The sequence below is a fragment of the Macaca mulatta genome, chromosome 19 (genome assembly GCF_049350105.2).
Source record: "Macaca mulatta isolate MMU2019108-1 chromosome 19, T2T-MMU8v2.0, whole genome shotgun sequence".
In the NCBI taxonomy this organism is placed as follows: domain Eukaryota; kingdom Metazoa; phylum Chordata; class Mammalia; order Primates; family Cercopithecidae; genus Macaca; species Macaca mulatta.
This window is the reverse complement of record NC_133424.1, coordinates 62,583,007-62,605,662: the sequence shown is the minus strand read 5'-3', so window position 1 is coordinate 62,605,662 and position 22,656 is coordinate 62,583,007. Positions and strand designations below refer to the sequence as shown.

Below are 22,656 nucleotides of genomic sequence, written 5' to 3'. Positions count from 1 at the left end.
GATGGTCTCGAGCTCCTGACCTCATGATCCATCTGCCTCGGCTTTGCAAAGTGTTGGGATTACAGGCGTGGGCCACTGCGCCCGGTAGGAATCTTTTTATATATTCACTTGAATATGTATGGAATATTTCTGGAAGGGTGCTTGTGGTATCTGCAATAACCGAAATGCAACAGGAACATACCTGCAGTTTCTAGTGATAATAGACACATAACAGTTCTGCTGAAATGACCGTGCCTAGTCTTTTTCTTTTTTTTCTCTTGGAGACAGCGTCTTACTCTGTTACCCAGGCTGGAGTGCAGTGGTACAATCATGGCTCACTGCAGCCTCCACCTCCTAGACTCGAGCAATCCTCCCACCTCAGCCTCGAGAGTAGCTGGGATCACAAGTGTGTGTCGATCCACTAGGTTGATTTTTCGTATTTTTAGTAGAGATGGGGTCTCACTACGTTGTCCAGGCTGCTCTTGAACTCCTGGGCTCAACTAATTCTGCCACCACAGCCTCCCCACTTGCTGGGATTACAGGCTTGGGCTGCCGCACCCGGTGTATTTTTTTTGTAGACACGGGGTCTCTCTATGTTGCCCAGGCTGGTCTCGAACTCCTGACCTCAAGTGATCTGCCCACCTCGGCCTCCCGAAGTGCTGGGATTAGAGGCGTGAGCCTCCACACCCAGCCTCAGGACTCTGTAACAGTTTAAGAACAAGTCCAGCTCACAGGGGTAATCATGTAGGCAACAGGGGTTCAACACTCACAGAAGCAGTTAGATATAACTAGAGAGCTAGTTAGCCACTTAGCTAAACCAGCCAGAGAGCTGACTAGCCAAGCTCTCTAAAGTTAGCTAGCTAAACTAGCCAGAGAATTAGCTGCTTAGTGGCTTAGCTAGTGAGCTACTCTGGACTTTGAAGCCATCTGGGATTCAAATTAAGATGTGTTTTCCAGCTGTGTGTGACAAAGTAGGGTAACCTACTCTGCTAGCTACCCAGCTAGCTGCTTTCTAAGCTGGTTAGCAGCAGGACTATCTTTTTCTTTTGTTTTTTAGAAACAGGATCTCACTTTGTCACCCAGGCTGGAGTGTGGTGGCATGAACACAGCTCACTGCAGCCTCCACCTCTTGGGCTCAAACAATCCTCCTGCCTCAGCCTCTCCAGCAGATGGGAGCACAGGTAGGCACCACCACGCCTGGCCAATTTTGTCAATTTTTACTTTTCGTGGAGATCAGATCTCACTACGTTGCCCAGGCTGGTCTTGAACCACTGGGCTCAAGTGATCCTCCCACCCCGGCATGCCTGGGGTTACAGGCGTGAGCCACTGTGCCTGGCCAGCAGGACTGTTTTAAGCTCTGCCTGAGCTTGGGCTTCTCAGGCAGAGTAGGGTGTGGCCACCATAGGCTGCCTGGTCCCAGGTGCCAACCTTCTAATGGTGGGAGGGTGGGTGGCCTGGGTGGCTGGCCAGGAGCGGAACAACCGGTTTGCTGGGTGTCTGCCCTCCCCGCCTGAAAGGGCTGCTCCGGGAGCTCCTCAGCACTCAGAGGGTGGGGCGGCCGGACCACATTCCCTGGGAGGGTATCTCATGGCTGCCGGCGCCCTGGCCCCCACTCCTGGCTGGTGGAGGAACCCACTCCCCACACCACCCTCCCACCCCAGCCCCTCCTGCCAGCCACACCTTGTTTCCAGGGCGACACCCTAGGAACGGAAACCTGAGCTGGTCAACAAGGCTGGGGGGGAAAGAACAGAGGCTGGTGCACCCCCACAGGGTGGGAGACAGCTGGGGAAGTCCGCCTGGAAGGGTCAGGAATGGCTGCTCCAGCCCTTGGGGCTCTGAAGACAGACCTGCCCCCGCCCCCCCTCAGCCCGGTGACTTTCCCCATAGTCTCAGTTTCCTCCTTAGGAAACCGAGGGCGACACTCCCTACCCCATTACAAAGGCTGTAGGGATTAGGGGAGATCATGGATAAAAACCAGCCAGGCCGAGGCGGCGCCCATGCGTCCCACACCAGATATGGGTCTTGAGACTCTTACGTTACCCATCGTACCTGGGAGCCCTGGGCTCACTCAGACTTTTTTGGCGGGGGCGGGCAGGACAGAGTCTGGCTCTGTCGCCCAGACTGGAGTGCAGTGGCGCGATCCCGGCTCACTGCAGCCTCAAACTCCCAGGCTCACTGTTCAGACTTTGAAGCCATCTAGGGTTCAAATTCAGATGCAGCACTTTTGAGCTGTGTGTGACTTTGCATGAAGGCTGTGTCCTCTCTAAACCTCAGTTACCAGCCCTGGAAAATGCAGCTTTTAACCCACCCCCTAGAAGTGTTCTGAGAGTGAAATCACATCATGCATCTTCCATGTTTCTCAGAGCAGGGTGTTCTACAAAGGGGTTCTCTGCCTGCCCCAAGGGTCCCAGGAAAGGGACTGAGACTCTTAGCAACTCCAAGCCAAAAAGCCTACTAGTGGCAGAAGCTGGGTTTCTGGAGCCCTGGACGTCCCACTTTTCACTGGGCAATACCACCTTCCCCACCATCGGTTGGTCAGTCAACAAACATGTACTAAGCGCAGGTCTGAAACAGGGCAGAGTTTGAATCACACCTCTAACATTTTTGGCCCAGGTGGCTCGAACCTCTCAGGGTCTCAGTGTCTTTAGCAAATGGGGACAGAAATAGTGCTTCCTGCATAAGGTGCCTGGGAGTCATCCACAAGTTCATGTGGCATACAGAGGGTTTAATGTGAACCCCAGCTGGGCGCAGCAGCAGCTCAAGCCTGTAAATCCAGCACTTTGAGAGGCCCAGGCAAGAGGATCACTTGAGTCCAGGAGTTTGAGACTAGCCTGGGTAACATTGTGAAACACGGTCTCTACAATAAATTAAAAAATCAGCCAGGCGTGGTGATATGTGCCTGTAGTCCCAGCTACTTAGGAGGCTGAGGCAGGAGGATCACTTGAGCCCAGGAGGTTGAGCTGCAGTGAGCTGTAAGCATGCCACTGCACTCCAGCCTGTGTGACAGAGCAAGGCTATGTCTAAAACAAACAAACAAACACACAAATAAAACAAAAAAACAGAACATGGACCTTGAAACACTGCATGCTCAATATTTTAGCCACTATCAGCTTCTGTTGGGCCAATGGCTTCCCCTCTCCAAGCTGTGGGAAAAAGAGGGTGATAATCCCTACCTCACAACCTGATGTGGATAGGGAGGGGGTCAACAAGATCACATTGGAAAGAAACTTAGAACAGCACCCAGCAGAGAAAGCAGGTATTCACTAAGGGCTAATGATCTTTATTAAGGCCCAATTTGCTTCCCATCTGGAATTCTAGAATCTTCTCTCTTACTTTCATTTCTTAGGCCCCAAAAGTCTGGCTCCCTGGCCACCACCTTAGCTCAGGCCCTACCACTTTTTCTACTGAACTTTCTGAATAATCTTCCTAGTGCAATGGCTAGGACCTGGGGTCTGCAGTCACAATGACCTGGGTTCAAGTTCTAGCTTAGCTGGTTCCTAGTTATGAGGCTTATGTTCAAATCCTACCCCCCAATCTGAGGCTCAGTTTCCCCACCTGCAGAGTGAGGATGACAGCAGATACCTTACAAGGTTGCCGGGAGCACTCAGGCAAAGAGTGGCTGGGTGCGGTGGCTCACCCCTGTAATCCCAGCAGTTTGAGAGGCCGAGTTGGGCAGATCACTTGAGCTCAGGGGTGCGAGACCAGCCTGGCGAACATGGTGAAACCCCATCTCTATTAAAAATACAAAAATTAGCTGGGCATGGTGGTGGACGCCTGTAGTCCCAGCTACTCAGGAGGTTGAGGCAGGAGAGTTGCTTGAACCCAGGAGGTGAAGGCTGCAGTAAGCCAAGATCATGTTGCTCCACTGCAGCCTGGGCAACAGAGTGAGACCCTGTTTCAAAATATATATATATATAAAAATGAATAAAAGGCAACCAGTGGATCCATGTTTTGGATGTCATCCTGATCTCTGTGGCCTTGGGTGAGATGTGGGGGGTGTGGCTCAGGCAGAGGCCTCTTTTCCAGGACTAGTAAAGGCGTCTGAGGATTTGGAAAGGGCCGGTGCAGACTGGAGAAGACACCAACCCCGTGCAGGGTCCGAGAGCCCTCGATTCAAATTCCACACCTACCACCACAAGCTGAGGGACCCTGAGCCAGCCACTGCTTATCTCAGAGCCTCGATCTCCAAGCAGGAGTGAGGCTTCATAAAAATATTCTCATCTTCCGCTTTGTGACCCTCAAAGGGGTGGATGTTGGAGCAAAGCTGTGAGACCCCACCAGTCTAAACTGGAGTTTGGAGCATGACTCTGGAACCAGCTGCCTGGGTTCAAATCCTGGCGTGATTCCTTCATGGCTATGGGTCACTTAACATTCCTGAACATCAGGTGATATCAGCAGTCCCTGGCCCAGAGAGAAGCTGATAACTCAAACGCTGCACTTAGAACAGTGCTTGGCACATCACGAGTGCTCGATTAAATATTTGCTAGCCTCCTCTTATTATTATTTTTCATTATGACTGTCCACATTCCTTGTCAATCTCTCTAATCCTGTTTGCTCTTTTGTTAAATGAAATTAATAACCCCTTGGCTGCCCATTAGTACCTCCTTGGAAGCTTATTAAAAATACCATTGCTGGCCGGGCGCGGTGGCTCAAGCCTGTAATCCCAGCACTTTGGGAGGCTGAGACAGGCGGATCACGAGGTCGGGAGATCGAGACCATCCTGGCTAACACGGTGAAACCCCGTCTCTACTAAAAAAATACAAAAAACTAGCCGGGCGAGGTGACGGGCGCCTGTAGTCCCAGCTACTCGGGAGGCTGAGGCAGGAGAATGGCGTGAACCCGGGAGGCGGAGCTTGCAGTGAGCTGAGATCCGGCCACTGCACTCCAGCCTGGGCGACAGAGCGAGACTCCGTCTCAAAAAAAAAAAAAAAGAAGAAAAAAAAAAAATACCATTGCTGGCCAGGCGTGGTGGCTCAAGCCTGTAATCCCAGCACTTTGGGAGGCCGAGACGGGTGGATCACGAGGTCAGGAGATCGAGACCATCCTGGCTAACCTGGTGAAACCCCGTCTCTACTAAAAAAATACCAAAAAAACTAGCCGGGCGAGGTGGCGGGCGCCTGTAGTCCCAGCTACTCGGGAGGCTGAAGCAGGAGAATGGCGTAAACCCGGGAGGCGGAGCTTGCAGTGAGCTGAGATCCGGCCACTGAACTCCAGCCCGGGCGACAGAGCAAGACTCCATCTCAAAAAAAAAAAAAAAAAAAAAACCATTGCTCATGTCACAGCCCCAGAGAGCTTGATTTAAAGTTCTGGGGTGGGGCTCAGGCACTGGTATTTTCTAAGAATTCCCCAAATGACTCTACCATGCAGGTGGGGTTAAGAACCACCGCCCTACCCCATCTGTTTGCTCTAAAGAGTTTTAAAAATGCAATGAACATCCAGCGCTTAGCACAGATGTGGGAAGACTACCATAGTCAACCTAGCTATCATCAATCCCTTCTCAATGGGTTTTTGTACTGTTTTGTTTTGTTTGAGACAGGGTCTTGATCTGTTAGCCAGGCTGGAGTAGAGTGGCACTATCACAGCTTACTGCAGCCTCAACCTGCAGGGCTCAGGTGATTCTCCCACCTCAGCCTCCCAAGTAGCTGGGACTACAAGAGTGTGCCACCATGCCCAGCTAATTTTTTTTGTTTTTTTGTTTTGCAGGGATGGCCATGCCCAGGATGGTCTCGAACTCCTGGGCTCAAGCAACCCACCCACCTCAGCCTCTCAAAGTGCTGGGATTACAGGTATGAACCACCATTCCCAGCCCCATCTCAATCTTAAGAGGCACCACAGCAAAGTGAGAATGCCTGGGACCACCTGAATCTGCCAGGTCTAATTGTGTGACCTTGGCCTCTCTGTGCCTCAGTTTTCTTACCTGTAAAATGAGGATCAGATGTTTTCTAATTCCAAAAATGTACAAAGGCAATGTATTTTAGAAAGCTTGGAAGAAGGCTTGGTAAATGTTTAATAAATGTTCATTTTTATTGTTATTAACTCTCTCTGGGCCTGATTTGCCTCTTACGTAAAATGGGAATAATAATAGACTCTACCTTTCCTATGGTGAGATTGAACGAATTAAAAGATAGGCATTTAGCACAGAGCCTAGCATATACTTTTTTGCTTTGTGTCTGTTTTTGAGATGGGGTCTTATGCTGTTACCCAGGCTGGAGTGCAGTGGTACCATCATAGCTCACTGTAGCCTTGGCCTCCGGGGCTCAAGTGATCCCCTGCCTCAGCCTCCCTGGAAGCTGGGACTAAAGGCATGGGCCACCACCACACCTGGCTAATTTATCTTTTTTTAAGAGACAGGGTTTCGTTTTGTTGCCCAGGCTGCTCTTGAACCTCAAGCAACATATTTCTATAGTCAGTGATTCACATTAATGATTGTCACAGATCTGTTTCTGTTCCTTAAAACTCGGGATGAGTTATATCTGAGAAATTGGAACGTTTTATACTTTAGGAAAATAATACAGTTTATCTACCATATATATCATGCGATGTCCCCAGTAGGTCCCGAGGCTGTCCTAGTAATCCAACAATTAATTCATAATTTGGCAACCAAGTAAGTGTAGGAATAGTCACGGGACATGGGATACAGATGATACACAGCCTCAAGTTAATGCAGGTTGGGGTGTGGACCCGGCTCCCCACCCGGCAGCAACCCCGCCCCCCGTCCCCCGCCCCCCAGCAGGAGGCCACTCACGTAGATGAGGCCCGAGTAGTACCGCTCCCGGAGGTTGTGCAGGACCGAGGCCTCGTTGAGGCAGGTCAGCTCGGCCATGTCCTCGGCCTTGCTGAACTTGGGCGGGTTCATGCGCTGAATCTGGTCCCGCGGCAGCCGCAGCCGCCTCCCGCTCTCCGCCAGCTCCACCTCCGCCTCCTCCTCACCTTCGTCCCGCAGCGCCGCGGCTTCGAACCCGTGAAGCTCCGAAGGCACCCACACGAGACGCCGGGCCGTCCACTCCACCTGCGGGGAGGTGCCCGAGCCAGGCCCGCCACCTGCGCTGGGCCCGCGGGGCGTGAACAGGAATGGCTGGGCAGCCTCGGGCACTGGGCCTGGCCTGGGGGGCGCCTTCCGCCCAGGCACCGACATGGTCACGGCTGCCATGGTCTGCAGGGGGCAGAGAAAGAGGGTGGAGGTCAGATGAGGCTCCATCCCCAGTGCCTCCCTTCCCTACCCCAAATTCCCCAGGCAGCCCCTCTGCCTTCCTTTATCAGATCTCTTGCCACCCTTCTGGGTTAACAGACCTGGCTTACTCATTTCATTCATTCACCTCTTTACCCACTCATTCATTCTTTAATAAGCTGGGCTGTGAACCAGGCCCTGAGGGTCAGTTCTCTTTTTTATGAGGCAGAGTCTTGCTTATTGCCCAGGCTGGAGTACAATGGCGCGATCTCAGCTCACTGCAACCTCGGCATCCAGGGTTCAAGTGATTCTCCTGCCTCAGCCTCCTGAGTAGCTGGGATTACAGGCGCCTGCCACCACGCCCGGCTAATTTTTGTATTTATAGTAGAGATGGGGTTTCACCATGTTGGCCAGGCTGGTCTCGAACTCCTGACCTCAGGTGATCTGCCTGCCTCGGCCTCCCAAAGTGCTGGGATTATGGGCATGAGCCACCATACCCAGTCCCGGCTAATTATTTTCAATTTTTGTAGAAATGAGGGTCTCATTATGTTGTCCAGGCAGGTCTTGAACTCCTGACCTCAAGTGATCTACCCTCTTCACTCTCCCAAAGTGCTGGGATTATAGGCGTGAGCCACCACGCCCGGCCAGGCTCAGTTCTGGGCATTGACAATGGAGCACTGGACAAGCTGGAAGAAGACGGCTGCCTTCAAAAGTTTACTTTCTAGCCCTGGGCTGTCCAGCGCGGGAGCCACCACCACCTGTGCCTACTGGGCACTAGAAATGTGGCCTGTGTCACTGAGGAAACACATTTTCAATTTCATTCATTTAAATTAAATCTATATCATTTTATTTTGAGATGGAGTCTCGCTCTGTTGCTCAGGCTGGAGTGCAGTGGTGCAATCATGGCTCACCACATCCTCAACTTCCTGGCCTCAGGTGATTCATGTCTGAAATTTATTAATTAAAAAATAAATATGGCCGGGCGCGGTGGCTCATGCCTGTAATCCCAGCATTTTGGGAGGCCAAGGCGGGCAGATCACGAGGTCAGGAGATCGAAACCATCCTGGCTAACACGGTGAAACCCCGTCTCTACTAAAAACACAAAAAATTAGTCGGGTGTGGTGGCGGGTGCCTGTAGTCCCAGCTACTCAGGAGGCTGAGGCAGGAGAATGGTGTGAACCCGGGAGGCGGAGCTTGCAGTGAGCAGAGATGGCGCCACTGCACTCCAGCCTGGGTGACAGAGCGAGACTCTGTCTCAAAATATAAATAAATAAATAAATAAATAAATAAATAAATAAATAAATGTATTAACAGGCATGCCACCATGCCTACTAATTTTTAAATTTATTTTGTAGAGACAAGGTCGTCTTTGTTGCCCAGGATGGTCTCAAACTCCTGGGCTCAAGTGATCCTCCTGCCTTGGCTCCCCAAAGTCCTGGGATTACAGGTGTGAGCCACCGAACCCCATCTTAAAATTTAAATATAAATAGCCCCATCTGGTGTTCTAAGTGTAAGACACACAGCAGATTTTCAAGACTTAGTACAACAAAAAGATAGTTCGCTGAGATTTTAAATATTTAATGACATGTTGAAATAATATTTTCAATCTACTGGGTTAAATAAAATATATCATTAAATTAATGTTACCCGTTCCTTTTTTACTTTTATCATTAAATGTGGCTACTAGAAAATGTTACATTACACGTCTGGCCTGTATTATATTGCTATTAGACACAGCTGCTCTAATCCCAGGAGACAGATAAAAAGATTAAAAATGTAAATTAGATAGTATGGTTTTTGTTTTTTAAAAATTCTCTCTTTTTTGTTTTTTTTTTTTTACAAAAACCAAATATAGTATGTTTGGTGGTTTTGGGGGGATTCTTTGTTTGTTTTCGTTTTTTTGAGACAGAGTCTCGCTCTGTCGCCCAGGCTGGAGTGCAATGGCTTGATCTTGGCTCAGTGCAACCTCCGCCTCCCAGGTTCAAGCGATTCTCCTGCCTCAACCTCCCAAGTAGCTGGGATTACAGGTGCATGCCACTCTGCCTGGCTAATTTTTGTATTTTTAGTAGAGATGGGGCTTCACCATGTTGGCCAGGCTGGTCTCGAACTCCCAACCTCAGGTGATCCGCCCGCCTGGGCCTCCCAAATTGCTGGGATTACAGGCATGAGCCACCGTGCCCAGTCATATAGTATGTTAAATGGTAAATAAATGCCAAGTAAATAAATGCCAAGGGGAGAAATAAACCAGGGAACAGGGGATGTTAGGGTTGAGAATGTTGAAGTTTTCATTAGGATGGCCAGGGAGGGCCTGTCTGGCGTGACATTTAAATTAAGACCTAAGGGAGATGACAGGAGTGAGCCAAGGGGTTGTTGGGAGAAAAAAAATCATTCCAGACAGCAGTGGAAAGGTCCTGGGGCTGCAATGCACCTGTGTGGCTATGGCACTGGGAGGTGGGCAGCGTGGCTAGAGCCAAATGATCGAGGGGCAGAGGGTGGGAGGGAATATAAAAGAGGGAACAAAAGGTACGACCTTGCTTTTACTCTAAGATGTGAGCCCAGAGAGGGAATTGACCTGATTTTTTGTCATTCAGATTCCCTGATCACCTCTGGTCATGCCTACCTCATGCCTGCCGAATAGACTCGAATCTCACTGCTTCAGTGAACAATTCCTTCCTTCTGTGGGAACCTGGCTCCTTCTCCGTAAAATGGGGAAACTGGCCCCATTCATTCAACTCTCTGAGGACTTTCAAGTACGAGACTCTGCCCTGAGTGGGTCTGAGGACCCAGAGAAAAGTCGGCTGGGAGCCCTGCCTGGGGGAGCTCCTGGCTTAGGGGTAGATCCAGCTCCAGCTATCACGGAGGCAACCAGGTGCTGGGGGAACTAGAAAGCGCTGGGTCCCTCCCGCCATCCAGGGGGTCATAGACAGTAGTGGCAATTCCAAGGTGGTCCAAGCACCAGGCAGGAAAAATATTCTCCCTATCCTGCTAAAGAAATCTGCCCCTACTCTCTCTCTCTCTCTCTCTCTCTCTCTCTCTCTCTCTCTTTTTTTTTTTCTTAGAGACAGGTCTCATTCTATTGCCCAGGCCGGAGTTGGAGTGCAGTGGCACAATCACAGCTCACTGCAGCCTCAACTCCTATGCTCAAGTGATCCTCCCACTTCAGCCTCTTGAGTAGCTGGGACCACACGCGCGCAAAACCAGGCCCAGCATTTTTTTTTTTTTTTTTTTTTTTTTTTCTGGTAGAGACAGGGTCTCACTATGTTACCCAGGCTGATCTCTAATTCCTGGGTTCAAGTGATCCTCCTGCCTTGGCCTCCACAGTGTTGGGATTACAGGCATGAGCCACCACACCCGGCCCCTACTCTCATCCACTGCCTCAAATGTCCCCATCACTGCCCCAGCACATCAATCACAGAAACAGTGGAAGATTTCTGTCTCCCCAACAGCAGGACTTCACCTCTGCCCAGCAGACCTATATTCACCTGCCATCCCCACCTGGCTCCCACATACCCCTGGAAAAGTCCTTCTAAACGCCCAGCTGCCCTGGAGGCATCCCTGGATCTGGTCCCAACAGACTCCTGCCTTTCCCTCAAGCCTCTCCCACGGGAATCTCAGGTCCGCTCAGAGGACCCACTTCCTCCCAGACCCTCTCCTCTTATCCCTGAGCCCAGCAGCTCCAGCTTCCAGTGACTCTTGGCCCTGAGGCGCTCAGGCCTCAAACGCTGGACCCCTGCACTCTGAATGCAGCAGGGAGTTTCTCCACCCCGTGACCCCCAAATCGTCAAGGCTCACCCCAGGCCTCCAGTGTGACCTGGATACACCAGACCCAAACTCCATCCCTGGCACTTTACCCTCACCCCCACCCACCCCACCCCACCCCACCCCACCCCACCCCACCCCATCCACTTCCTCTCCAGCCCTGTGGCCTTTGACCAGGAAGGGTTTGGGAGTTTTTGCAATCACCCTATGCCCTATGCCTCTCCTCCCTGGAGCCAAGAGTCCAAGCCCCCAGCCTTTTCCTTCCGGGGGCTGAGGAGTCCAGGCTCCCAGCCTCCTCCTCTCCCAGGACCCAGGAGTCTGAGCCCGCAGCCCCCTCCTCCTATGGATGGGGAAGTGCAGGCCCCCTCACCTCACTGCAGCCGGACTAGAGGTGGGGATGCTGAGTTCTGGAGATGGATCACAGCCCTGATGGGGCGGGCAGGGCCTGCAGGCCTTGGCTCCAAGTGGCCCAGCCTCTCTGGCTGCTCTACCCTTCCTCACCCAGCAGGAACACTCTGCCAGGGCTAATTACTGTCACCTGGGCAGGTGAAAGCACCTGCCCTGGGAGGGGCCAAGACTGCTGGGCTTGAAAAAGAAAAGCAGCCAGGGATCCGCCCTGGGGCAGAGGTTGGGGCCCTTGGCATCCAGCCGTCTGACCCTGGCTTCTAGCGCTGGGATTCCGGAGTCCCAGTACTCAATGCCCTCCTGTCTCAGACCCAGGAGTTCAGGCCCCCAGCCCCTGCTCCTACAGACCCAGGAATCCGGGCTTGCAGCCGCCTCCTCCCCTGAGACCCCAGAACTGCAGTCCTGACCCGAGTCCTTTCCTCCTCCAAGACCCACGAGTTCGGGCTCGCAGCGCAGTCCTTCCTCAGACCCGGGACAACCGGCCCCCAAGGCCCCTCCTCGGATCCAGGAGTCCGAGGGCCCAATACCCATTCCCCTGGACCCGAGCGCCTGTGTCACCGCCCCCTCAACTCGCAGATCCTCGGGGCTACCTGGGGGCGCCGACCGGAGCGGGGAGATGGGGAGAGGGCACGGGAATCCCGGTCCTCTTCAGGTGCGGCGACCTCCGCGGTCCAGCGCAGGGCGGGGCCCCGTCGCGTCACGGGGCGGGAGCCCAGCTCTGATGTCACCCAGCACCTGCCCGGCTGGGGACGGGGCGGGCCTGGAGCTTCAGGGCCTCTGACGGGGGCCAGGGGAAGGCGGGGGTTGAGCCTGTTGCCAGGTGGGCGGCGGCGGCGCCAGGGGCTCCTCCCCCTTATGGCGGGCAAAGGTCGAGGGCCCGCAGCGGAGAAGGCTGAGGGTTCCCGGGATTCAAACCCCGCTGGAGCTTCATGGGCCTCAGCTTTCCCTGCTGTGAACTGCGGCCAGTGAAATTAATAAAACGACTTTCAGAAAGTTCCCCAGCCCAGTGCTTCATCATTAATCTCCCTGAGCCTCAGTTTCCCACCTGCGGGAACGGAACAACAAATCCGTAGACGGTAAGAGAACCAAAGAAGAGAACAATGGTATTCTGTCCTGAGCTTCAGTCTCGGGAGTGAAATAAAGACTACATGGTGATAAGAGTACCTACTATGTGTGGGGTATTTTCTCCTCTTAGAACAGCTCTTTGAGATCATAACATGATTTGAGAGAGAGAGAGACTGTCTCTGTTGCCCAGCTTGGAGTGCAGTGACATGATCATGGCTCACTGCAGCCTTGACCTTCTGGGCTCCAGAGATCCTCCCCGCTCAGCCTCCCGAGTAGCTGGGACGACAGGGGTGCGCCACCACGCCCAGCTAACTCTTTTACTTTTTGTAGAGACGAAGTCTCGCTGTGTTGCCCAAGCTGGTCTCCAGCTCCTGGGCTCAAGCGATTCTTTCGCCTCCACCTCCCAAACTGCTGGGATTACAGGCCTGAGCCACTGCCCCCGGCCTAGAATAATCTCAACAACCGATGGCATAGGGGCGATCAGCATGTCCATTTCTCTGATGCGGAAACTGAGGCAGGAAGGGTCAAAGTAAGGCACTCAAGGCCACACAGTATAAGAGGGAGGTCTGGGATTCAAGCCCAGACTGTTTTCTGCCATTCTAAAGGAGGGGGTCTGGGAAGAACTTGTAGCAGGTCCCTAAGACATCAATTTCTGCGTCCCAGTTGTTGATACTACCAGCCTGCTTCCCCATCTATGCCACAGGGACTGACGCTTTCCTTAGGGGGACTCCTGTGGGATTGAAAAGGTTAAAGGACCCAGGACGCAGTTGGTCTCCGGAGTGTTCTTCTCCACAGGTCCCCCTGCAGTCACCAATTCTGTCCAGTCTCAGCCTCCCCCTCTCTGTATAATGGGTACAATATAACTCACCAGGAGTCAATATGATAAAGAAAGGAAATTATTTAGTAATAGAAAATAAAAGCGTCCAAGTAAATCGATGGTTCTCAAATATGTCCTTCGCCACCCCTCCGCCTCTTCCAGTCACGACCCCTCTTTCTGGCCCCCGATTCTGACACTTGAGAACAGAGACATGTCATGCTGGGGGCGGGGGACTGGAGGCGATGACTCAGGTATTAAAGCGGCCGAGGTTCCAAAGACAGCCTCAGTTTCCCGTTCTGCGGAACAGGCCCGGGGCTGCCAGCTAGGACCCCGACCCGGCCTCGCACACGGCGGCAACTGGAGTTGGGGGAGTGTAGACGTCCCGCCCCCCCACCTCCCTCGCCGCCGTCCCGCTGCGCGCCCAAGGTGAGTGCCCGCGTCACCTCCCCGCCGTCCCCCGCCGCCTGCCCGGGCTCCCGGGCCCCGATCACAGCCCCCAGGCTCCAGCTTCCCCTGGCCCAGTCCCGTTCTGCCGCCCCCGGAGGGCTGCCAGCCGCGGGCACTCACCGGCTTCCAGGGCCCTCCCGAGGCTTCGGCCTGGGGAGAAAGAGGGGCGGGTCCGCAGGGACAGCCCCGCCCCCACGAGCGCAGTAGGGGCCAATCGGCTCCCGCTGCGGCAAGCTACGGCCCCGCCCCTGGGGGACGGGAGCCGCCAATCAAAAAGAGCGGCTGGCGGGCGGGGCCAATCAGAAGTTGTCCAAGGGTGCCAGCCGTGGGAAAAGAACGCGGCCCGAGCGCGGAGCTAAGCGGCGCGGTCGGGGGTGGAAGCCGAGGCCTGACGGGCACGGGGCGCCACCAATAGCGAGGCACGGGGGGCGGCCGGGGGCGGGAGGCCCAAGGGGCCCGGGTGAATGGGCCGCTTTGTGCGCAAGGCATGAATGGGGGCCTTTGTAAGGGCCGGCGTGGGGGGGCCAGCCGAAGGCCGGAATGCCTGGGTCCCCCGGGAGCCGGCGGGCAGGAGAGACAGGAGAGAGAATTCACTTTTGTCGAACATAGACCATGTACCAGGCACCCTCCCAGGCTCTCACCCACCGGGGAGGTGTGGGCCGTGATACCATCAGAATAACAATGATCGTTTATCGAGCACCCGATGTAGACCGGGAGCTGTGCTAAGCGCGTTACCTGCATGATCTCATTTAATCCTTACAACGAAGCCCTTGAAATTGGTGCTATTAAGATTTTCATCTTCTAGATGAGGTAACCCCAAGCTTAGAAAGAGGGTGTTAATTGCAGAAAGTCACAGAGCTGGCCGACGGCAGAGCAAGAACTCAGATCCAACCAGAAGTTGTGCTTTTAACCGCCATGCTATGCCCTAATGTGGTAATGATTCCCCATTTACAATTTACAGATGGGAAAACTGAGGCTCAGGAGAGCCAAAAGACTTCCCAAGGTTGGAAGGGGGCCGTGGCTCACACCTGTAATCCCAACACTTTGGGAGGCCAGGGCAGGAGGATCATTTGAGCCCAGGAGGTCAAGACCAGTCTGGGTAACACAGGCCCCACCTCTATTTAAAAGGAAAATAAAAAGAGCCAAGGGCACGAAGGAATGGCTCCACTGAACCCGAGGTGGCCTACCAGCCTGGCTCGGCTGCTCAGCAGCTGTGTGGGCTCAGGCCAGTTGCTGGACTTTTTTGAGATTCCATTTATTTCCGCACTCGTAAAATGGGAGTGATGGACTGTCTGCCTTCACCCTTGCCTTCCCTACAGTCTACTCTATTCAGATGGGGACTTTCCTCTGTTCAGAGCCTTCCATGGCTCCCATTTCACTCAGTAAAAGTCTAAGAATTCACCACGGCCAACGAGGTCCTGCAGAATGTGGCTCTTTTGCTCTCTCTGATCTCACCCCCGGGCCCTTCCCTTCATACTGCTCCAGCCACACTGGCTCAATTTCTCGAACACTCCTGAGGCCTGGCGCTGCCCCCAAGGCCGTTGCATTCTCTGTTAGGTCCACCAGGAATGCTCTTTCTCAGAATTTTCATGATAGCCTCCCTCCCACATCATCTGTTCTGCTCCAGTATCACCTCTTCCAAGAGGCCTTTCCTGGCCATCCTATATAAGACAGTTCCGCTCATCACTCTCTCTCGCTTGACCCCACGTTGCTTTTTCTCATAGCACTGGGAGTGTTTGCTAATTTAGCTGTTTATCATCTGTCTCCTCGCTAGAATTTAAGTCCCACGAGGACAAAGATCTTTATTTTGTTCAGTGCCGAATCATCAGTGCCTGGCACACAGTAGGTGTTTAATAAGTGTTTGTTGAATAAATAGTAATGAGTGCTTGTATTGAGTGGATTAAGTGAATTAGTGCATACAAAGCTCTTAGTACAATCCTGGCACTGGGGGAAAGGCTGAATAAGAAAATACTGGCCAGGAGCGGTGGCTCACGCCTCTAATCCCAGCACTTTGGAAAGCCGAGGCGGGCAGATCACTTGAAGTCAGGAGTTCGAGAGCGGCCTGGCCAACATGGTGAAACCCTGTCTCTACTAAAAATACAAACAGCATTCAGGCATAGTGGCTCACACCTGTAATCCCAGCTACTCAGGAGGCTGAGGCAGGAGAATCACTGGAACCCGGGAGGCAGAGGTTGCAGTGAGCAGAGATAGCACCACTGCAGTCCAGCCTGGGTGGCAGAGCAAGACTCCATGTCAAACAAAAAAGAAGAAAGAGAAGAAAAAGAAAATGCTGATTATCATGACTATTGTCATTTATTGTCCTTCAAACAGCATGCAGGAGAGAAACTATATACATACGAAGTCTAGTGTAGGAGAAAGAAGCCAGAGAAAGATGAAAGGAAAAGTTGGGAGATAAGAGATGGGCAGACACAGAGACAAGAGAAGCTAGAGTTGGATGCTGAGGGCAGACACAGATTCAAGCATCCAACTCCCAATGCATTTGCTCAGCAACAGCAAAGGTGAATCACAGGACAGTCCCTGCAGTCATAGTGTCAAGAGTGCCATGGCTTTGAGATTGCCACAGCCACCTTCCACTTCTTTGCAGGTGGGAAACTACATCCTGGGGAGGAAAGGACCTTTCTGAGAGTACCCGCAGTGATAACACAGCTCATGGTTGTGAGGTCTGATTGTGCGCTGGAAACATGACCGTCATTATGTCAGTGCATCCTCATGCCAGCCCTGTGAGGCTGGCACGGGCACTACCCCACTTTATAGGCCAGCAACATGTCCCGGGTCTCCTGACTGCTGCTAGTGGTGGATCTGGGCTCCAACTCCTGTGGATCAGACCCCTGAATCTGTCTTAACCAAGACAGAGCTGAGGGCTCCTGTCACTCTGGCTGGAGTGTTCTCCATGGAAACATCCTACAGTAAAGCTAATGAGTGCTGCTGTGTATGGAGTGCTGACTGTGTGCTGGACATTATGCCCTTTTATATATTAACTCATTGGATCCTCTCCACAACCCTAAGAGGCTGGTGCTTTTATTATCCCCATTTGATGGATAGAAAACTGAGGTCCAGGCCAGGCACGGTGGCTCACCCCTGTAATCCCAGCACTTTGAGGAGCTGAGGTGGGAGAATCACCTGAGGCCAGGAGTTTGAGATCAGCCTACCCAACATGGTGAAACCCTATCTCTACTAAAAATACAAACATTAGCCAGGCGTGATAGTGGGCGTCTGTAGTCCCAGCTACTTGGGAGGCTGAGGCAGGAGATTCGCTTGAACTCGGGAGGTAGAGTTTGCAGTAAGCCAAGATTGTGCCATTGCACTCTAGTCTGGGTGACAGAGTGAGACTCTATCTCAAAAAAAAAAAAAAAAAGAAAGAAAGAAAAGAAAAAGGAAAAGAAAACTGAGGTCCAGAGACATGAAAGTCCTGTTCCCAAGGGCGCTAGGAAGGAGTGTGGACTGGGACACAACAGAATTTCAAACAGGGAAGAAGGCACTGGGGACCCACATTTTAATTATACTCTGCCTGGTAACTGGTGATGTCAACACTACCCCGGGCTAAATCTACCTGGCAACTTGTGATATCATCATGCCCACCCAGGTTCTAAATTGACCTCATAATTGGAGATGTCATTAATTCTGCTCAGTCTATGAGTTGACTGATGACATCACTGAGTGATAGTAATGAGCTTTCTTTTGCTGAGGGCATTCTATGAGCTGGACGCCTGTATCAGTACTTTGAAAGTTGCTGGTATTTATTGAGTGCTTACTGTGTTCCAGGCACAGTTCTAAGCCCCTTCTGTGTGTTAAATCCTATAATACTCCTGAAAACACTAAGTGGTAAGTACTAATGTCAAACTCATTTTACAGGTGAGGACACTGAGGCACAGCTGGCCAAGGTTGCACAGTTTAAAGACGGCAGAGCCTGCATTTCAATCAATGTGGTCTGCACAGTTTAAAGGTGGCACAGTTTAAAGGTGGCGTGGGCTACACAAAGCCAGCAGAGGGAGGCTGAGACCCAGAAAATCAAGTCCAAAGGAGGCATTCTACTGCCTCTGAGTTCTCCATCTGTCCTCCATCCAGTCCTGCCAGAGAAGGTCCTCAGGATAAATTCCAAACTCAGGCCAGGTGCAGTGGCTCACACCTGTAATCCCAGCACTTTGGGAGGCTGAGGTGGGCGGATCACGAGGTCAGGAGATTGAGACCATCCTGGCTAACACGGTGAAACTCCGTCTCTACTGCAAACACAAAAAAATTGGCCGGGCGCGGTGGCTCAAGCCTGTAATCCCAGCACTTTGGGAGGCCGAGACAGGCGGATCACGAGGTCAGGAGATCGAGACCATCCTGGCTAACACGGTGAAACCCCGTCTCTACTAAAAAATACAAAAAACTAGCCGGGCGAGGTGGCGGCGCCTATAGTCCCAGCTACTCGGGAGGCTGAGGCAGGAGAATGGCGGGAACCCGGGAGGCGGAGCTTGCAGTGAGCCGAGATCCGGCCACTGCACTCCAGCCTGGGCGACAGAGCGAGACTCCGTCTCAAAAAAAAAAAAAAAATACAAAAAAATTAGCCAGGCGTGGTGGCGGGCGCCTGTAGTCCCAGTTACTCAGGAGGCTGAGGCAAGAGAATAGAGTGAACCCGGGAGGCGGAGCTTGCAGTGAGCCGAGATCACGCCACTGCACTCCAGCCTGGGCGACAGAGACTCCGTCTCAAAAAAAAAAATTCCCAAACTCATTATCTCAGGGATCAAGGCCACCCCAGCAGCCATTCCTCTCTGAACTCCAGACACTGGGATCGTTCACATTAAATTGTGAGTCCCTGGCTGTCCAGGGCTGATCCCTCTGTGGGCCCTGTGGGTATCAGCAGCAGAGAGGGAACCCAGACCATGAGGGTGCATGGGATACCACGACGGGTGTGTGCTGGGGTAAAGGAAAGGGGAATATGGGGGCCTTCTGAGCCGCCAGGGAAGCTGCATTCCCACCAGCTGGCGCAGCCCCCAGACACAACCTTGTTTTTTTTTGTTTGTTTGTTTTTTGAGACGGAGTCTCGCGCTGTGTCACCCAGGCTGGAATGCAGTGGCGCGATCTCAGCTCACTGCAAGCTCTGCCTCCCGGGTTCATGCCATTCTCCTGCCTCAGCCTCCCAAGTAGCTGGGACTACAGGCGCCCGCCGCATCGCCCGGCTAGTTTTTTGTATTTTTAGTAGAGACGGGTTTCACCGTGTTAGCCAGGATGGTCTCGATCTCCTGACCTCGTGATCCGCCCGTCTCGGCCTCCCAAAGTGCTGGGATTACAGGCGTGAGCCACCGCGCCCGGCCTAAGACGTGACCTTGTTATGCAGAATCAGAGTAAGGAGCAGCACAGGTGTGGTGGGGAAGCCAGCAAGGAGCGAAGCTGATGAAAATAAAAAACTGTCAGGGCCAAAAGACAGGATGAGAAAAAAAGAAACAGAAGATAAAAAGCTGGAGCTGAAAGGGGAAGAGACAGGAGAACCAAGGACAGGGCAGCTTTGTGGAAGAGAGTTTTGGGGGGAATTTTTTGAGCAAAAATAAATTAGGGAGCAGCTTCCATGCCTGGTGGAGGGAAAGGGGCCTGGGTCTTACTAGAGAAAAAGGAGGAAGAGGTGGTTAAGTTTGGCCCTGAGTCCTGACTGCAATCCTGCCTGGGCATTTTCTCTGTAGCAAAGACTTGAATGGTTCCAGTATTTTATTTTTGGTAGCTGGGCTGTTGTTTTCCTGCATGTGACTCGGAGCTGGAACTGGCTCTGAGACAAGAGCAAGCTGGCAACCCCGTGTGGGTCACAGATGAGTGACAGGTTCAGTTCTGCAACAATTATTTTTTGAGTGCCTACTGTGTGCCAGGCATTGTTCTAGATCAGGGATCAGCAAACTTCATGTAAAAGGCCAGACAGTAGATAGTGTCAGCTTTGCGGGACAGAAGCCTTGGCTCTAATTGTTCCATGCTGTCCTTGTAGTATGAAAGCAGCCAGAGACAATATGCAAATGATAGGTGAGGTAGTGTTCCAATAAAACTTTATTTATACAGACAGGGAGAATGTGGCCAGTGGGCTATAGTCTGTAGTTTGCAGACTCCTGTTTTTGTTTTTGTTTTTGTTTTTTTGAGATGGGATCTCATTCTGTCACCCAGGCCAGAGTGCAGTGGCACAATCATGGCTCACTGCTGCCTCAATCTCCTGGGCTTGAGCGATCCTTCCAACTAAGCCTCCTGAGTAGCTAGGACTATAGGCACTTGCCACCATGCCCAGCTAATCTTTTTTTTTTTTTTTTTTTTTTTTTTTGAGACGGAGTCTTACTCTTTCCCCCAGACTGGAGTGCAGTGGCATGATCTCGGCTCACTGCAACCTCCGCCTCCCGGGTACAAGCGATTCTCCTGCCTCAGCCTCCCAAGTAGCTGGGATTACAGGCACGAGCCACTATGCCTGGATACTTTTTGTATTTCTAGTAGAGACGGGGTTTCACCATGTTGGCCAGGCTGATCTTGAACTCCTGACCTCGTGATCCACCCACCCAGCCTCCCAAAGTACTGGGATTACAGGCGTGAGACACCATGCCTGGCCCTGACTAATTTTTTTTTTTTTTTTTTTTTCTTTTTGAGACGGAGTCTCGCGCTGTGTCACCCAGGCTGGAGTGCAGTGGCGCAATCTTGGCTCACTGCAAGCTCCGCCTCCCAGGTTCACGCCATTCTCCTGCCTCAGCCTCCGAGTAGCTGGGACTACAGGCGCCCGCCACCACGCCCGGCTAGTTTTTTGTATTTTTTTTTAGTAGAGATGGGGGTTTCACCGTGTTAGCCAGGATGGTCTCGATCTCCTGACCTCGTGATCCACCCGCCTCGGCCTCCCAAAGTGCTGGGATTACAGGCTTGAGCCACCGCGCCCGGCCGACTAATTTTTTTAAAAAAAGATTTTGTAGAGACAGGGTCTCGCTATGTTGTCCAGGCTGGTCTGGAACTCCTGGGCTTAAGCGATCCTCCCACCTTGGCCTCCAGAACCGTTGGGATCACAGGCATGAGCCACTGCATCCCACCCAGACTCCACCCAGACACAGAGGAGGTGACAGGTGCAAAGACATGATCCTGGCTCTCACAAAACTCAGATATTAATCTACTCCCTCCCCCAAACACACCAGGTTCACTCCTGCCTCAGGGCCTTTGCATGTGCCATTCTCTCAACTGCAATGCTCTTCCTTTGGATAATCTCTTGGCCCTCTTCTCTCCCCCAAGTCTTGCTCAGCTATCACCTCCTTGGTGAGGTCTTCCTTGAGCACCCATTCCCCTGGACCCCTGACACCCTCATTTGGCTCTATGCTTTATTTTACCACAGCATCCTTCTTCCAATCTGCCTTATAATTTATTTATCATCTCTATGTTTATTGTCTGACATCACCACTAGAATGTCAGCTTCATGCAGAAGGGGATTTTTGTCTCTCTTATCCCCTACTGTGTTCCCAGTGTCTATAACAGAGCCTGGCACACAGTGATGATCAAGAAATATGTGTCTCGTCTACCATGCTTATTACTGGGGTGATTAAATAATACATACACCAAATCCCTGTGACATACAGTTTACCTATGTAACAAACCCTCACGGGTACCCCTAAAAGTTAAATTTTAAAAAGAGAGAAACATTCATTGAATAAATGATCACGTTCTCATGGTAGCCACAGACACCGAACAAATAAACATACAATTACAGGGCAAAATTGCAAGTCTGGGTCAGGGCTGTGAAGAAAATAAAAAGGAGGGTAATAGAGGCAAGGTTGCTGGGTATTATTTTAGAAAGAGTTCGGAAAGGCTGTCTGAGGAGGTGTTGCTGGGGAAGGATCATATGACAGCTGATACTGATAAATATATGAATGGATGCATGTGTGACTGATGAGTGGATAAATAAATGGATGAATGAAAGGGCAGATGATCATTTGAATAGATGGATGCATGAATGAATGAATGAATGAATGATATACACAATGAATAAATAAATAAGATGGATGGAAGAATCGATTAATGCATAAGTGCATGAACAGATAAACATACAGATAGACAGAGGGACAGATGGGCAGATGGGTGGGTGGATGGATGGATGGATGGATGGATAGATGGATAAATGGATGATGGATGGATGGATAAATGGACAGACGGATGGATGGATGCATAGACGGATGGATAAATGGATGGGTGGATGGATGGATAAGTGGATGGATGCGGCCGGGCGCGGTGGCTCAAGCCTGTAATCCCAGCACTTTGGGACGCCGAGACGGGCGGATCACGAGGTCAGGAGATCGAGACCATCCTGGCTAACACGGCGAAAACCCGTCTCTACTAAAAAATACAAAAAAAACTAGCCGGGTGAGGTGGCGGGCGCCTGTAGTCCCAGCTACTTGGGAGGCTGAGGCAGGAGAATGGCGTGAACCCAGGAGGCGGAGCTTGCAGTGAGCTGAGATCTGGCCACTGCACTCCAGCCTGGGCGACACAGCGAGACTCCGTCTCCAAAAAAAAAAAAAAAAAGTGGATGGATGCATGGATAAATGGACAGATGGATGGATAAATGGATAGATGGATGGATAAATGGATGGATGGATGGATGGATGGATAAATGGATAGATGGATGGATAAATGGATAGATGGATGGATAAATGGATGGATGGATGGATGCATAGACGGATGGATAAATGGATGGGTGGATGGATGGATAAGTGGATGGATGCATGGATAAATGGACAGATGGATGGATAAATGGATGGATGGATGGATGCATAGACGGATGGATAAATGGATGGGTGGATGGATGGATAAGTGGATGGATGCATGGATAAATGGACAGATGGATGGATAAATGGATAGATGGATGGATAAATGGATGGATGGATGGATGGATGGATAAATGGATAGATGGATAGATAAATGGATAGATGGATGGATAAATGGATGGATGGATGGATGGATGGATGGATGGATGGATGGATGGATGGATGGATGGATGATGGATAATGGGTAATGGATA

At 51.8% G+C, this 22,656-nt stretch overlaps 1 protein-coding gene and 1 long non-coding RNA gene across 13 annotated transcripts in view; both read right to left on the bottom strand.

The window, feature by feature from the left end:
• Positions 1 to 22,656, bottom strand: part of MYH14 (myosin heavy chain 14) — a 145,662-nt gene that overhangs the window by 90,039 nt on the left and 32,967 nt on the right. For 6 of the 12 annotated variants that reach the window (XM_077980802.1, XM_077980804.1, XM_015124642.3 and 3 more), the window contains exons 1-2: positions 13,761 to 13,798; positions 6,725 to 7,132 (exon numbers count right to left, since the gene is read on the bottom strand). In XM_077980802.1, the coding sequence (XP_077836928.1) occupies positions 6,725 to 7,129 (405 nt within the window). In that variant the 5' untranslated portion in view covers positions 7,130 to 7,132; positions 13,761 to 13,798. Of the gene's footprint in view, positions 1 to 6,724; positions 7,133 to 11,276; positions 11,960 to 13,760; positions 13,799 to 22,656 lie in introns of those variants that run through there. The other 6 variants (XM_077980800.1, XM_077980801.1, XM_077980798.1 and 3 more) reach the window with 3 other exon arrangements.
• Positions 241 to 6,571, bottom strand: LOC144337258 (uncharacterized). Its single transcript, XR_013410112.1, has 2 exons — positions 6,271 to 6,571; positions 241 to 2,902 (listed from the first exon to the last, which is right to left on the bottom strand). It is a non-coding gene; the product is annotated as an uncharacterized LOC144337258 (long non-coding RNA).